Source organism: Diceros bicornis, chromosome 14 (assembly GCF_020826845.1).
Source record: "Diceros bicornis minor isolate mBicDic1 chromosome 14, mDicBic1.mat.cur, whole genome shotgun sequence".
Lineage (NCBI taxonomy): Eukaryota > Metazoa > Chordata > Mammalia > Perissodactyla > Rhinocerotidae > Diceros > Diceros bicornis.
This window is the reverse complement of record NC_080753.1, coordinates 63,009,275-63,024,223: the sequence shown is the minus strand read 5'-3', so window position 1 is coordinate 63,024,223 and position 14,949 is coordinate 63,009,275. Positions and strand designations below refer to the sequence as shown.

General features: G+C 47.8%; 1 protein-coding gene across 2 annotated transcripts in view; it reads right to left on the bottom strand.

Annotated features, from left to right (window-relative positions):
- SLC22A23 (solute carrier family 22 member 23) overlaps nt 1–14,949 on the bottom strand; it is a 166,302-nt gene continuing 151,353 nt past the window's right edge. For both annotated transcript variants that reach the window (XM_058555356.1, XM_058555357.1), the window contains 4 exons: nt 14,610–14,842; nt 12,851–12,883; nt 11,490–11,613; nt 1–632 (listed from right to left, as the gene is read on the bottom strand). In XM_058555356.1, coding sequence (XP_058411339.1) covers nt 275–632; nt 11,490–11,613; nt 12,851–12,883; nt 14,610–14,842 — 748 coding nt within the window. In that variant the 3' untranslated portion in view covers nt 1–274. The remainder of the gene's footprint in view (nt 633–11,489; nt 11,614–12,850; nt 12,884–14,609; nt 14,843–14,949) is intronic.

The window sequence follows — 14,949 nt, the reverse complement described above, 5'->3', positions numbered from 1 at the left end:
TGACCAAAATAAATACAAACATTTAATGGCAGAAAAGAAAGTCTTTGAAGGGTTATTTCCAGAGTTTGCTTCCTCAGACACATGATCCTTAGAGTTTTAGAAAGACAGAATTCCCCACACCAGTTGAAAGTCTCACGATACAGTGGCGTCCGCAGCAGAGCTGGGTTTTCCTGCCCCAGCCACGGGTTGGGTCTCAGTCTGTAAATCTGTGCCCAAACAGCCTCCCAAGCCTGGGAACCCACAGTGTCCCCTTCCGGGAAGGTCGTGCCCAGAGCTACATGGACTTCATGCCGTTGGCCGTGGCGTTCTCAGGCAGCCCGTTCCCCGCCGCGGCCGCGTCGTGGAGGCCGGAGTAGTCTTTGAGCTCGGCGTTGGTGAGCAGGAGGGGCTGCTCCCCCTTCTTGTGTGGCAGGAGCGGCTGCCGCGTGTAGTGCTCCCCATTGGAGATGTTCTCGGGCAGGTTCTGGTTCCGGCTCTCGGGCAGCAGGAGGATACAGATGATGCAGATGAGCGTGCAGCAGGCAAAGATGATGTGGTGCAGGAAGTAGCCTTTCTGGTTGTGCAGCTCAATGATGGGTGCCGTCAGCATGCCGAAGCCCGCACTGGCCAGCACCAGCCCCAGCCCGCCGCACCTGCAGGAGGGGCACGACCACACAGGGTGAGTGTCCGTGGCAGACCCCATGGTCAGGCGCTGAGGGCACAGCTGGACCGGGGTCATGGGGCAGGTTCATGACAGACTGCCCTTGGCACCACCCAGTGTATCCCACGTGTTGAGATCCCAAACCACCTTCACCTTGGCTGTATCTGTATACCACCTCGAGTCCAGTTAATATTTTTCCTCATCAACTCAAAACTTTTACTTAATTTATCTTGAAAGGCAACTTTATAATACCACTGTAAATGGAAAACTAGTATCACTTGCCATAGATAATGCACAATGGAAAACAAAGTATTATTAAATTACGCCATTTTCCCAAGGCTTGCTCTTCATTTAGAAAAGGAGTAGTGGGGGGAGGCCTACCAGGAGTTAAAGAAGGAATTAAAGACATATCAGCACTAACGGACTTTCTCTTTACCATAACTGGAGAGATTGGAAGATACTTTAAAAAACAGTAATTTCTCACTGTGAGAGTTGATCTTATTTATTGTTGTGTCCCATGTAGTTCCTAAGATCATTCTGCATACCACAATGGAAACTGTCTCATCTCTGGGAAATGCTGTGCCAGGACAAAAGTCAACTGTCCACATGCCAGCAACAAATGAGCCGAAAATGAGATTAAGAAAATTTCATTCACAATAACATCACAAGAATAAAATACTTAGAAATACATAAAATAAATGCAAGACTTGTATGCTGAAAACTACAAAACACTGCTGAGAGAAAATTAAGAAGATAAAAATAAATGGAGAGACATTTCATGTTCATGGATTAGAAGACTCAATATTGTTAAGATGGCAGTTCTTCCTGAATTGATCTATAGATTCAACACAATCCCTATCAAATTCCCAGATGACTTTTTTTCTTGTGCAGAAAGTGATACACTAATCCAAAGATTTATATGGAAATGCAATGGACCCAGATTAGCTAAAACAATTTTGAAAAATAAAATTTGAGGACTTACCTTTCCAATTTAAAACTTACTATAAAGCTACGGTAATGAAGACAGTGGTATTGGTGCATCGATAGATCAATGGAACAGAATTGAGAGTTCAGAAATAAACCCTTACATTTACGGTCAACTGATTTTTGAGAAAGACAAATTCAATGGGGAAAGGGTAATTTTTTCAGCAAGTGGTGCTGGGACAGTTGGATATCCAGGTGCAAAAGAATGAAGTTGGACCTTTACTTCACATCAAATACAAAAATGAACTAAAAATGGATCCTAGACCTAAATGTAAGAGCTAAAACTATAACACTTCGAGAAGAAAATATAAGGGAAAACCTTTGTGACCTGAGGTTAGGTTATGATATCAAAAGGAGGATCCATAAGAGAATAAAAAGGATCAATTGGACTTTATCAAAATTAAAAACTTCTGCCTTTCAAACGACGCTCTTAAGAAAACAAAAAGACAAGCCATAGACTGGGAGAAACAAAGCACATCTGATAAAGGACTTGTTATCTAGAATATATAAGAACTCTCAATAAGAAGACAACCCAATTTAAAAACATGGGCAAAAGATTTGAATAGATATTTCTCCAAAGAAACTATACAAACAATAAAATATCTAGTAAGCATACAAGAAGATGTACAACACCATTAGTTGTAAGAGAAATGCATATCCCAACCACAATGAGATACCACTTCACACACTGGGATGACTGCAACCGGTAAGACAGACAATAACAAGGGTTGGCGAGGATGCGAAGGAAGTGGAACCTTCACACATTGCTGGTAGGAAAGAAAAACGGTGCAGCGACTGTGGAAAAGCTGAAAAAGTTAAATATAAACTTGTGTGGCCCAGCAGTTCCACTCCTATGAAACATATGAAAACATATGTCCATACAAAAACTTATAAGTGAATGTTCATTGTAGTGTTATTCATAATAGCCAAAGATTGGAAAGAATCCAAATGTTCATCATCTGGTGAATGGATAAATGTGGTAGATTACATACAATGGAATATTATTCAGCAATAAGAAGAGGAATGAAGTACTGATACATACCACAACATGGATGAATTTCAAAAATATTATGCTAAGTGATTGTATGATTCCATTTATATGAAATGTCAAAAAAAAAAAAAAAAGAGCAAATCTGTGGAGACAGAAAGCAGATTAGTGGTCGCCTGGGCCTGGGAGTGGGAGTGGAGACTGACTGCAAATGACCGTGAGGAAACTTTTTGAGGTGATGGAAATCTATAACTGGATTGTGGTGAAGATTGTACTAAATGTCATTGAATTGTATACTTAAAATGGATGAGTTTTACAGTATGTAAATTATACCTCAGTAAAGCTGTTAAAAAAAAAACAACCCAAAACTGTTCCAGCTGTGGGGGCTGGGGCCTCCTGCTGATACAAATCCCCAAAGCTTCCAGTCTGGACAGCCACCCAGGCCTCACCTTTTCTCCCTGAGAGCTCAGAGACTGTCCACGTCTCCCCTCTCTGTCACCCCTGCTGCTCGGCTGAGGGTTTCTGCTCTGCTTTGTGCACCATGGGCCTGAGCAGCCAGTTCCCCTCTACCCAGGGCCTTCTCAGGGGCTCTACTGTCAACAGTGAGGGAAAGAGTTCCTGCCTTCGCTACCTGCTGTCCTGCTACTACAGGCTGGCCAGTCCTAGATGATGCGGCGACAGGAACGAGGGGACTCAGGCAGGGAAGGTGTGCATCTTGGACTCCCCAGGGGGACAGCTGTACCCAAGGGCCACCTTAAACCAGACATACACAGATCTATGGTAAAGACAGGAAGGAGCACGACCTTGTAAACACTTTTTCTCAAAGAATGGAACATGAGCATGACAATTATGTGCACGTGGGTGGGACAATGGGTGGTTTCCCTTCCCCATTTTTTGTCATGTTTCATAACAAACAATAGCCAAGACTTGCAAACAACCTAAGTGCCCATCAATCGCTGAATGGATAAAGATGTATATATACACGATGGAATACTACTCAGCCATAAAAAGATGAAAACTTGCCATTGTGACAACATGGATGGACCTTGAGGGTATTATGCTAAGTGAAATAAGTCAGAGACAGTCAAATACCGTATGATCTCACTCATAAGTGGAAGAAAACAACGACGACAAACAAACACAGAGACAGAGATTGGATTGGTGGTTACCAGAGGGGAAGCGGGGAGGAAAGAGGGCAAAAGGGGTGACTGGGCACATGTGTGTGGTGATGGATTGTAATTAGACTTTGGGTGGTGAACATGATGTAGTCTACACAGAAATGGAAATATAATGATGTACACCTGACATTAATATAATGTTACAAACCAATGTTACCTCAATAAAAAATTAAAGAAAAAAAAGACACTTCTCTCTCCCCTTTTCTCTATCTCTAAATTAGAAATGGCCTTGTATCTCAGGCACAGATGGGGAGGGGTTCCCTCACTTCCTCTGTGCTGGGTGACTCCTAGGTGAGGAGGGGTGGGGAATGGTTCCTTCTCCCCTGGGTTGGCTGCCTGCAGGCTCAGGCCCAGGGCTGGGTGGGGAGAGAGGCAGTCTCACCAGGCACACTGCCCTAGGGACAAAGCCAGAGCCTGGGAGTCACTGACTCTTCCCTTTCCCAACCCCCTTCCTGCCCAACCAGTGACCAAGCCCTCATGGCTTCTAGTTCAGGCCCATCTGGGTTCACACCCCTGGCTGGTGTATCCTCCTCCCACCCCCTCGGACTTTCTTTCCTCACTGCTGACAAAGTGACTTTTCTAGAATAGAGAGCTGATCATGCCACTCACTTGCTCAAAGTCCGTCCATGGCTCCCTCCTCCCTCGGGATAACACACAGTTCCCAAGGGCTCCACCTCCCCCTTCTGTGCTCTCGCCCTGCCCTTTGGCCATGCCATGGACCCTCTCCCCCAGCATCCTCAGCCAGAGTTGCTCAGCTCTGTCCTCTCTCCCTCCTGAAGTTCTCTCACCCTGGCCCACCCAAGCTCCCGGGGTCCTGCAGCTCTGCCAGGTCCCCTGGACAGGTAACTGTCTCCCAGGCATTTCCTGAGGGAGGAGACGTGGCTTTTCACCTGGGTCTGTGGCCCGGCACAGCTTCCGGCACAGAGGCTTCACTGATGTTGGTTCCTACTAGAGGACTGTCAAGACTGGAGCAGTCAGGGCCGCCCCAGCCTCCAGCAAACCTGCGTACACAGGACAGGCCAAAGCGAACTGTAAACAGGCTTTTCTTGCTACCACAGGCGGGAGGTATGATGGTTAAGAGCACAGGTTCTGGAGCCAGTTAGCTTGGGTTAGAGTTCTGGCTGCACCCCGACAGCTTCACCTCTGTGAGCCTGCCTCAGTGAGGGTCTGTGAAATGGGCTGAGACAGGGGACAGGAAGTGCTGAGCAAGTGCTTGCTTTTGTTATTCCTCCAGTTGTGTAAGCTTTCTCCTCCTTCTCTGTTGGCTCCACAAAGCAGAAGTATTGATGTATTTCTAACTTCTTTCTTGCTGCATTAATATTCAATAGGTGACAGAGAGCAGGAGGTGAAGGGAAGACAGCAGAGATCAGTGGATTGGTTCTGGGGGTGGTGGTGTCTGGGGAGTGCCGGGGAGGAGCCTGATGCAGGGGCCAGAGCTGAGCGAGTTCAAGAACCGAGAAGCTAGAGAGAGGAGGGGCCCTTCTCATGGGCCCAAAGCCTCCAGGAATGACGTGGAAACCCAAAGGTTGGCAGGAGGTGCTGGAACCACTTTGGTCCTTGCTCCTTCTCCCTGGCCCTTCCACCCAAGCCCTGCAAAGGATGCCTCCTGAAGCTGCCTCACACCCACCCGCGCTCTCCCTTCCAGGGACCTCTGCTCGGGCTCACTACGTCATTGGGAATGAAGCTTTGCTCCCTCCTGCTGCTCCTTCGTGCACATGCATCCCTCCTCCTGGACCACTGTCCACTCCAGTCCACTCCCCGTGCATCCTAGTCTACTCCCCATGCATCTCCAGTCCACTCCCTGTGCATCCCTAGGCCCAGGCAGTGTTCCAGAGTACAGGCTGAGCATGCTGCAAACGTGCTCTTAGCCCAGCTGCCCCTCCCTCCCTCCCGCCCTCTTGGGTGCTCCCACCATGCCCTCAGCAACCTTCATTTATAGCCCAAAGACTCACTGGTGTTTGCATGTCTGTGTCTCTAACAGACTTAAGAGGTTTTCAAGGGCAGGAACCAGGTCTACTTAGTTTGCTATTCCTAGCATTTCCCCAGCCACTGCCTGAGACCTGGCTGGCACCTGGGTATTTACTCAGCATGGTAGTCAGATTTCTAAGATGGCCCCAATAATTCCCACTTCCCAGTGTTCGCACCTTTGTACCTTGAGTGTGAGCTGGACTTAGACTTTTTACCGATAAAATACAGCAAAAGTAATGAGATGTCCCTTCCATGATTGGGTTACAAAAGTCTGTGACTTCTAGCATATTCTGTTGTGGGCTTTGACAAGCAAGCTGCTATGTTGTTGAGGTTCATGTAGCAAGGAACTAAGGTGGCCTCCAGCCCAATAGTCAGTGAGGAACTGAATCGTGCTGTTATGGTTTGAGTGTCTGTGTTCCCCCACCGAAATCCATATGTTGAACTCCTAACCCGCAATGTCATGGTATTAGGAGGTGGGGCCTTTGGGAGTCATTAAGTCATGACACGAGATTTTCACATATTGAGGTATTTGGGGTAACTATTTGGGTTCAAAACTGATTCAGCTTGAACTAAAAAGCCTGACCTATGGCCCATCAAATATACACCGTACATCTGCTTTAACCATTAAAGAATGCACTCTCTCAAGATAAGAATGCATACTTCCTCTCCTGTGCCCTATTGATAACACCCTATTGGTAACACCCATATTAGTCCCTTTCCAGATATCAGGGTCATGGTGACTTGCTAATTTTCAGCTGAATACCTCTTTGAAACTTTGATGAATATGTATCCTGGGCGTGTTTAATGTATGCTCTTTGTTCTAAAAAGTGTAAGACTGTACTGAAAACCATGCTTCTCCAGAACACTTTCTTCGTTTGTGGAAAAGGCATTTGTGGGTTATAATCCTCAGTTTGGCTCAAGTAAAACTCACCTTATTTCTCTTATCCATAGAATGGTTATCGGTTATTTTGCTTCGACAGTCATGAGGGTAGAGCCCTCATGAATGAGGTTAGTGCCCTTATAAAAGAGACCCCTGAGAGCTCCCTCGCCCCTCCACCATGTGAGGACACAGGGAAAAGACAGCCATCTGTGAACCAGGAAGCAGCTCTCACCAAACATCAAGTCTATTGACACCTTGATGTTGGACTTCCCTACCTCCAGAACTGTGAGAAATGTTGTTTAGGAGGCACCCAGTCTGTGGTATTCTGTTCCACCTGTCTGAAGGGACTAAGACACCTGCCAGTTATTGAATGAACTTGGGGGCCAGTCTTGCTCCAGTTGATTGCAGCCTGTGGGAGACCCTGAAGCAGAGAGCCCATCTAAGCCATGCCAACTCCTGCCCACAGAAATGGTGATACAATAAGCATGTGTTGTTTTAAGCCACTAAATTTTAGGGGTGATTTGCTACACAGCAAAGATAACTAATACACTCAGTGAGTGATGGAATTCCCTGGCCTTCGCCATGGAAGAAGATCGACAGCCTCCTCTCACCCAGGCTATGATGTGTCATCATTACTGTGTATTAGAAAATCTTTTGCTGAGGGAGATACTGAAAGGAGGTGAGAATAGTCACACCATTGTTCTATGGGGCCATCAAGGGGACACAAATGAGGAAGAGGAATATTTTCGGAATGTGTCCCAGGTACCAACCCCCTTCCCAGGCAGAGGGTCCCAGACCACCTTTTAAAGACTGTTACTGTGCACCTTTCTGATAGTATTTGTTCAGATGCCTACCATCCTTATTAGTCTATGAGCCTTTCAAGGACAAAGAGTATTTTCTAGAACATGAACTGGCACACATTGTTTACGCTCAATAAATATTGGATGCTTGTGGATTACACTGGCTTCCTAGGTAGGAAGGTCAGCTCACCCAAATTAGTGGGACAGGTTAACTATAGATGACCATTATAAAGAGCAATGTGATTGAATCCATCTGTAAGGTGAATAAAATGAACACCTAAAATAGCCATTTAGTCTTGTTGAGAGTTCTGGCCACTTCAGGAGCCACAGGATGTTGCAGGGGACATACTGGATGCCAGAGATAATGGCTATGTTTCACTGGGGCCTTTGATACCATTTTAAGACATCATTTTCTCTGATACCTCCTGAGTTTCCGCCTGACCTTCCTGTCACTGAGTGTGGATGGCAATGACAAGCAGCGAGAGAGACTGACCTTGCTCAGTGCATGTGACATCCACGCGTGGGTTAATGTATGGGGAGGTGGAGTGCACAGAGCCACACGGAAGGATATGCGTGGACTCACTGTTAAAGGAGCCGTGCTCAGCACCGCACAAGTCTCCCTCCGTAACGCCAAGTGAACTACGTCATGTTAATATATGATGTTGATAAATCACATCAAATGAAATGAAGGATATTTGATTTACAGTAGGATTAGATGGCTCATTTAAAAAAGTACCTACGTACATATAAACGTATATATATATAATATGCAATATATGTACATATGCATATATAATATGTAATATACCTTTATATATTTTTTTCCATGAAAGAAATTTTCTGTCAAGGATACCTTGAAATTATTCAGTAAGATTAAGAATAATTTTGGCGGAATTTGGTATACCCTTTTTGGCTTTTTTTTTTGGATTCTCAGTTTAGAGAATGGGATCATTACAGGCTTGGTTTTAAGGTGCTTCATTTTCTTTCCCCTAAATGCTGACTTGTGCATTTTCTGCTTTTCTCTAGGTTATCACTAGAGGGTAGCATATACCCATGTTTAAATATCAGAGCAGGCAGCCACCTCAGCTTAGAGATAAAAGGGAGCCAGGGGCAAGTTTTGCCTTCTTGTGCTTTAGGAGCACAAAGAATGTTAATATCCAATGGATATATTATTTTACTAGTAATAAAAATTACCTAAAGGATAGAAAGACTGAAACATAGATATTATGAGAAGTAGCAAGCTTGAATTAAGAATTCCAGAATCTTCAAATCATTCTTTTCAACACGTAAATACCAGCATCTTGCATTTAAAAACAAGAAAAAAACCTCCCATTTTTTACTTCTTCTTTTACCCTACTTAAATTTGTCTTTACTAACATTTCTGTGAAGTCAAGGATCAACAAATACTTGTGCCAATTTTTACAGAAATAAATATAACTGCCAGAAATATTCAGGTAGGAATAATTAATACTATCAATTGTCATTTACTGTAGCCAGACCCTTTACATATAGTCTCCCTCCATCCTCACCACCACATAACCAGGGGATCACGACTAGTCTCATTTTAGGCAGAGATGAAGGCTAACAGACTCGCCCAAGGCCACACAGGGATAGTGGCCTCTGGGATCACACACGGCTCCCTCTCGCTTTTTCCTCTGTGCTAAAGACTGGGTCTTGGGCTCTAGGTCACAACCTCTGCCCTTGGGTTATCCCTCATCCTGCTGTTTAACTTTTAGCTTGTGCCTCATCTCCTAGGCTTCTGGTCACTCACTGAGCATTTGTTATAAACATTATATATATATATTTTGAAGACAAATTTTAAAAGCAGCTAAACAGACTCCATATGTCACATTACACACAGGTCATTGCTGTCACTCTTGGACAACGGATTTCTGCAAGTCTTTGTGCAAAAAAGTTCTTATCTTATTTGCTTCACAGGACGTCAATCCTGGCATCTTTGCCTCAGTCAGTCAATCCTGGCATCTTAACCTTTGCTACTGTTCCTGTTCAGAAGGTGTGTTTTTAATACAGCATTGTAGAAAAAGGCTAGTTTTGTATTAAGAAAAATGAAGCTCACAGACCCCAAGCTGCCTATCCTAGCTTATCTTGGATTTATATGTGTGAAGTGGGGGGAGGGTCAGGAAGTCCGTTTCCGTCCCAGGGACTGTGTGGGAACTGTCCCCGCATGTACAGGCAGGAAGAGACGGCCTTCGAAGCAAGGGGTGAGAAGGTGTCACTGTAGGGAGAGTGGCTGGCTCCTCAGTAACCGCAGAAACTCTTCCAGCTGGGCCAGGAGACCCCTCTAGACTCAACTTCCTTTCATCCTCCACAAGTACAAAAACATCACCGAGCGCCAGATCTTTTTCTAGTTTGTTATCTTGGCAAGCTGAATCTGAGAGCAAATTTGTTGAATTTCTATCCCCAAATACTCTTTCCAGGTTTGCATCAAAGAGGAAAAGGATACTGTGTTTCCTTCCGTTTAGCTTGTTAAGCACAATCTAACAATGATTAATGAGGTCTGCCAACTACCAGGGTTACGGGGTGGTCATACATTAACACACAAAGGCTGCGGTAGGCCGGGAAGCCACAAGATCTAACCTCGACTTCTGCTCCATTGAAAGAATCCTCTTTGCTGTGTTCTTTTGTAAAGGAAGGAAATTTAACCAGGTAGACAAGACACAGAGGGAGCTGCTCTCTGCCTAAGGCATTTTGCGACTTCTAGCATGAAATAGGCTTCAGGCTCCACTCTTCACCTGGCCTGCCACAGAGGGATGGAACAGGATGAATCACTTGGCATGTAATTGCTTTTTTCTTAAATATACAATTCCTTGGCATTTTATTCCACAGGTACCTAGTAGTCTTCAGGCTTGGCGTGTATTGTAAAAATCCAGGAAAATGACTCACAATGAGGTCATGTGCAAATTCAACTGTCAGCATGACTACAGGAGATGTGGGAAGGAAGAAAGTCTGTGAACATACCTGCCTTCTCCCAGAGTCCTTCCAGCCCCCGAGGGGCCAAAATGATGAGTCTGCACAAACCCTACCATGGACTGTACTGGCCTTGACTTGTTTTCCCATGTGGGCGAGTTAGGGTGGAGGGTGTGGTCATGCTGACTTCTGGGTTTCATCTCACAGCTGAATAGTTGCCCATACTCACACTTTATATTTCAAAAAAGTGAGTGTGTTAGAAGTGCTAACAAGGTTCCCATACAAAGGTCAGTGTGATATAAATCAAGATGAGCTCTTCTGTAAGTCACAAACCGTAATTACCAGGAAAACGAAATGACTTTGCAGTTAAGTGATGCCCTTTGCTATGCTATCATCGTAATAACATCAAATGGAGTGTGGCGCCCATGTACCACTAGCCAGGGATAGCACCAGAAAGGATCAAACCTCATGTCATGAACTAAAACAGAAGTAGCTGAGTGCAGGTGAATACCACCTTCCAGGAAGGTCTGAAGTAATCACAGACTCCGTGAGGGCCAGAGTCTGCTGTCCCGCTCATTGGCTTGGTATATAGTACATTTTCCAAGAATATTTGTTAAATAAATCAATGATATAATTTGCTGGGCCTTCTCTCTCTGAGGCCTTTCCTTGGACAAGAGACATCAACTTCTCAGGCCAGTAAAGAAATAAGGCCCTTTCTACTTCACCTGTTATTATGGAATAGCTTTTTATTGAGGTCTCTTCTTAGGAAGAGTTGACAGCATTTGATTTCAATTGCAGTGTGGGCCCAAGTTAAGTGATCTACCAATTTCTCCCCTTTTCCAGTCATTCCCGTGTTTCCTATACTCCCCAAAAATTCTCCGTTCCTCTGGCTCCTGCCTGGACGGGGCCCAGGGTCAAGTTCTCACCCGACTCTCCGTTGCCTCGGGGTCAGGGCGAAGCTCCACATCTGAGGCTGACCTGCCCAGCATGCCTGCCTTACCCTCGTCCGGGGGCCAGGGCGAAATGGAGCTGATGCTGATTAACTCTGCAGGAGCCTTGCTAAATAGGACGCCCTTCCTGAGTCCTGAGAAGAACCGTGCTGTGGGGCGTCTCCAATACGCACCTTATTACTGTGGGGGTGATCTCCGCACAGAAGAACACGCTGAGGCTTCCCACTGCATGGGAGGCGAACATGCCCACGATGGAGAACGTGATGGAGAACTTGTCCTTGACACTGTCACTCATACCTGAAGGAGAACCAGAGGGGTCGGTGAGGGGGGAGCAGGAGGGAAGGGAAAAGGAAGCCTAAGGCTGGGGCGGGAGAGCAGAGGGAGAGGGGACGAGGGGGGCCTGGGAGCCCACGCAGGGCTGGCCCTCTTCCCTGCTTCCCAGGTTGAGGTGCAGACCAGGGTGCTCAGTTCCCTCGGAGATGGAGGAGCGCCTCCAGGCGTAGGAGGTCAGAGTCCTCTTAGCAGAAGACTTTGTCAGGGTCCCTGTGAGTGCCTTGTGGGTCCAGAATGCTGGCGCTCACGCTGACTCTGCCAGAATTCCTTAGGCCAAGAGCCAGCCTGGCAAGAAGGGAGGCTGGTCGTCTCCCCAGTGCTATAGCAACATCCCTCTGTTCCAGCTTTCTGTGTTGGCGCCAGAGAAGGTCTCTGCACTCCAGAGAACTCTGGCTATTCTGGCCTCAGGTTTGGCCAGTCCAATACATGGGACATGGTATCTTAGGCTTGATTTAAGTGAACAAACACTCAACCCAAACAGAAGAATTGATGGGCCTGGAGGGCAAGTGCTCAACTGATCCAAGCATCTTGCAAATGGCACCAGAGTCTGACCTCACACCAAGGCAGCGTCTAGCAAGCAGCATTGGCATGCTGTTGGGGGTCATACATTTGGGGCACAGCTGTTCCCCGAAAGGCTGCATCATGAACTCAGGGCTCTCACTGCAGAGGGCCCTGGCGGCATGGGTTTGGGCCAGGCCAGGCACGTGTGACCAGCAGCACTGAGGTGCAGGCCATGGCTCTGCCGTCCCCGTCACCCAGAGCAGCGAGCTTGTGTGATTTATGAGGGGGGCCAGCAGCTTCCCCTGGCAGCATGGTCAGCCAGGCCTCCCTGCTCCCCAGGGCTCTCTGATCCCACCCAGGCGCTGTCTGTGAGACAAACTGCATCTCTGCCTCGGCGCCAGCCTGGGGCCTGTGCTGCCGGCCAGTACCAGTGCCAGGGGAAGCGGGAAGGGCATGCGTGCAAGCTGGGCACAAACAGGAAACGAGTCGCTCTTTCTAGAGGCAAGAGAGAGTAGAGAATACAAATGTATGCTTATAGTGTCCAACCTACGGCCAACTTCAGCTGCAACTCTTGGAGGGCAAGGGGAGAGAGGAGAAAGAGAGGAGAGGGAAACCACAGGTCTGTGAGTCTTTACGAAAACGCCCACTTGGATGCAATAAAAAGATGACGAAGCACATGGCAGGGCATTTGGGGGCTCACCTGAGTCTGGATGCTGGCTGTATTTCCCAATCACTGGGCCGGCAACGATGGCACCGACATGGATGGGGATGAAGAAAGTGGGAAAAAGGGAGAAGGAAAGCACGTTAGGTGTGCAGCCATGACCTCCACATGACTCGCCTCTAAGCGGACTCCCTTCTAGGGCTGCCAGCCCACCAGGCCCACTGAGGGAACATGGCTGACACCCAGGGGCCAGAGTGCCAGAGAGCTGGGAGAAGACCTAGGGGCTGGAGGCCAGGGCACTGGAATCAGCACTCGACTAAACAAAACTCCTTTGTTCGGAAGGGAGTGCTAAAGCCCTCTGGCTTCAGAGCCGGGGGAGAAAAGTCAACTCTTCTGAACTGGAGCACATCTCTCCGATCTCAAGCCAAAGGGCTAATTTCACTGCATATAAAATTATTCAGGAGTCTCTGCTGGTCTGTGCTGAAGGGAGCATGAGGTACCGCGGGGGCAGACCATGAGGCGCATTTCTGTGTGCTCCTCTCATCTGCACCAAGTTCCTGTGGCATTCCTGCTCAGGGACAAAGAGGGCATCTGTGACACTCCCAGCGGCTGCCGCTCCCCTGTTTGTCCACCCAAACCACATGAGCTTGCAGAAGGCTCCCTGGAAGGGTAGCTAGGACGGCCCCCACCAGGGGGACGGGATGGTGGGAGACAGACACCACTCATCTGTTCCCCTGTTAGTCACAGCTGAAGGTAAGACCAGGCTCCCAGCCAGACACAGAATGCAGGAGAACTTGCCCAAGTTAGAAAAATTGCTCCTGAGTTTGAAACTAGCTATTATATAATCCAGTTTGCATAACAAGGCTGAGAAAGTTTTGAGCTTTTCCCTTCTCTTCCTTCTGTTCCGGACACTGACTCGCACAACTCGGACGACGTCATGCAAACCTGAAATACTAGAAGGCCTTTGTTTTCTCTGCAGCTCTGATCTGTGGGGCAACTGGCTGGTCACCAAGCCCAATCCTGACAGCTGGGTCGGCTCTCCTTGTGAAGGAGGGGACGATCAGTGGCATCTGTTTCCCTGCAGCGTCTGTGCCTGTCCCCGGAGGACTGTGCCGGGGTGAGAAGGCGGCTCAGCTGCCCTGCTCACTCATGCCTCGTTCCGGGAGGCTCAGAGCCATGCCGCGGAGCTTTCTCCACACATGAAGGCGGCTTTTGTTCCCGAGGAGCTGTGCTGAGCTTGCCTGTTGCAGCTGGAGGGGCTACATAGATTCTCTTGCTTTTCTTTAGATTATTTTGAACATTTACTGAGAAATTCTTTGGCCCAAAGACAAGCTGATGAACTTGGGAACGTCTACTGAAAAGCAGCAAGGGTGTCAACATTTATTTATTTTCCCCTTAATTTCACACAAAAGAAACAAGTCCTTTGTTCTTCTTTGTCATGTGATGTGTCACAAAGAAATAGTCTGGCCATTAGTGAAGTCACATCCACCGGGACCTGAGGGCCTCATGGGCTGGGGAGCCTGGTGCAGCCACGAAGGCTCTGAGCTGGAGCCCCTGGGGTGGGTGGGGAGGAGGAAAGGCCCTCCCACTCAAGGCAGTCACCATGGACATTCCAATTAAAGCTGGTCCTTCCCAAAACAGTTTCCTCAAGCTTTTGTTTTTGGAATAACAGCTCAGGTCAGTGAAAACTTTTCTAAAGCCTCACCCAGCCCTTTCAAATACCCTTTGGTTGATGCCAGCTCTCCTCCCCCAGGCTCTGCTCCCACAGCCTGTCCCGTTCCCCCCAGGCCCCACTCACGGTTGAGAAGCCCGAGCTGCAGGAGTGAGGCCAGGGCAGTGAGGATCATGAAGAGCAGCAGCCCTCCCCTGCGCCCCAGGAACCTGACCACCACGCACATGGCCAGGCAGGACGCCAGAGCGATGCTGGCCACAGTGTAGTAGTCGGCGTAGAAGTTCTCGAGGAGCGGCACCTTCACCTCGTGGCCCATCATGCTCCTTGCAAAGCAGTGGTGGATCCCGTACCCCGTCAGCCTGCCGGAGACACACACCGAGAGGGGCCATGTGCGAGCGTGCAAAGACACGAGGGACTGCACCATCTTCTGGGAGTTCACTGTGTCCGTGACCAGGAAACAGATAAG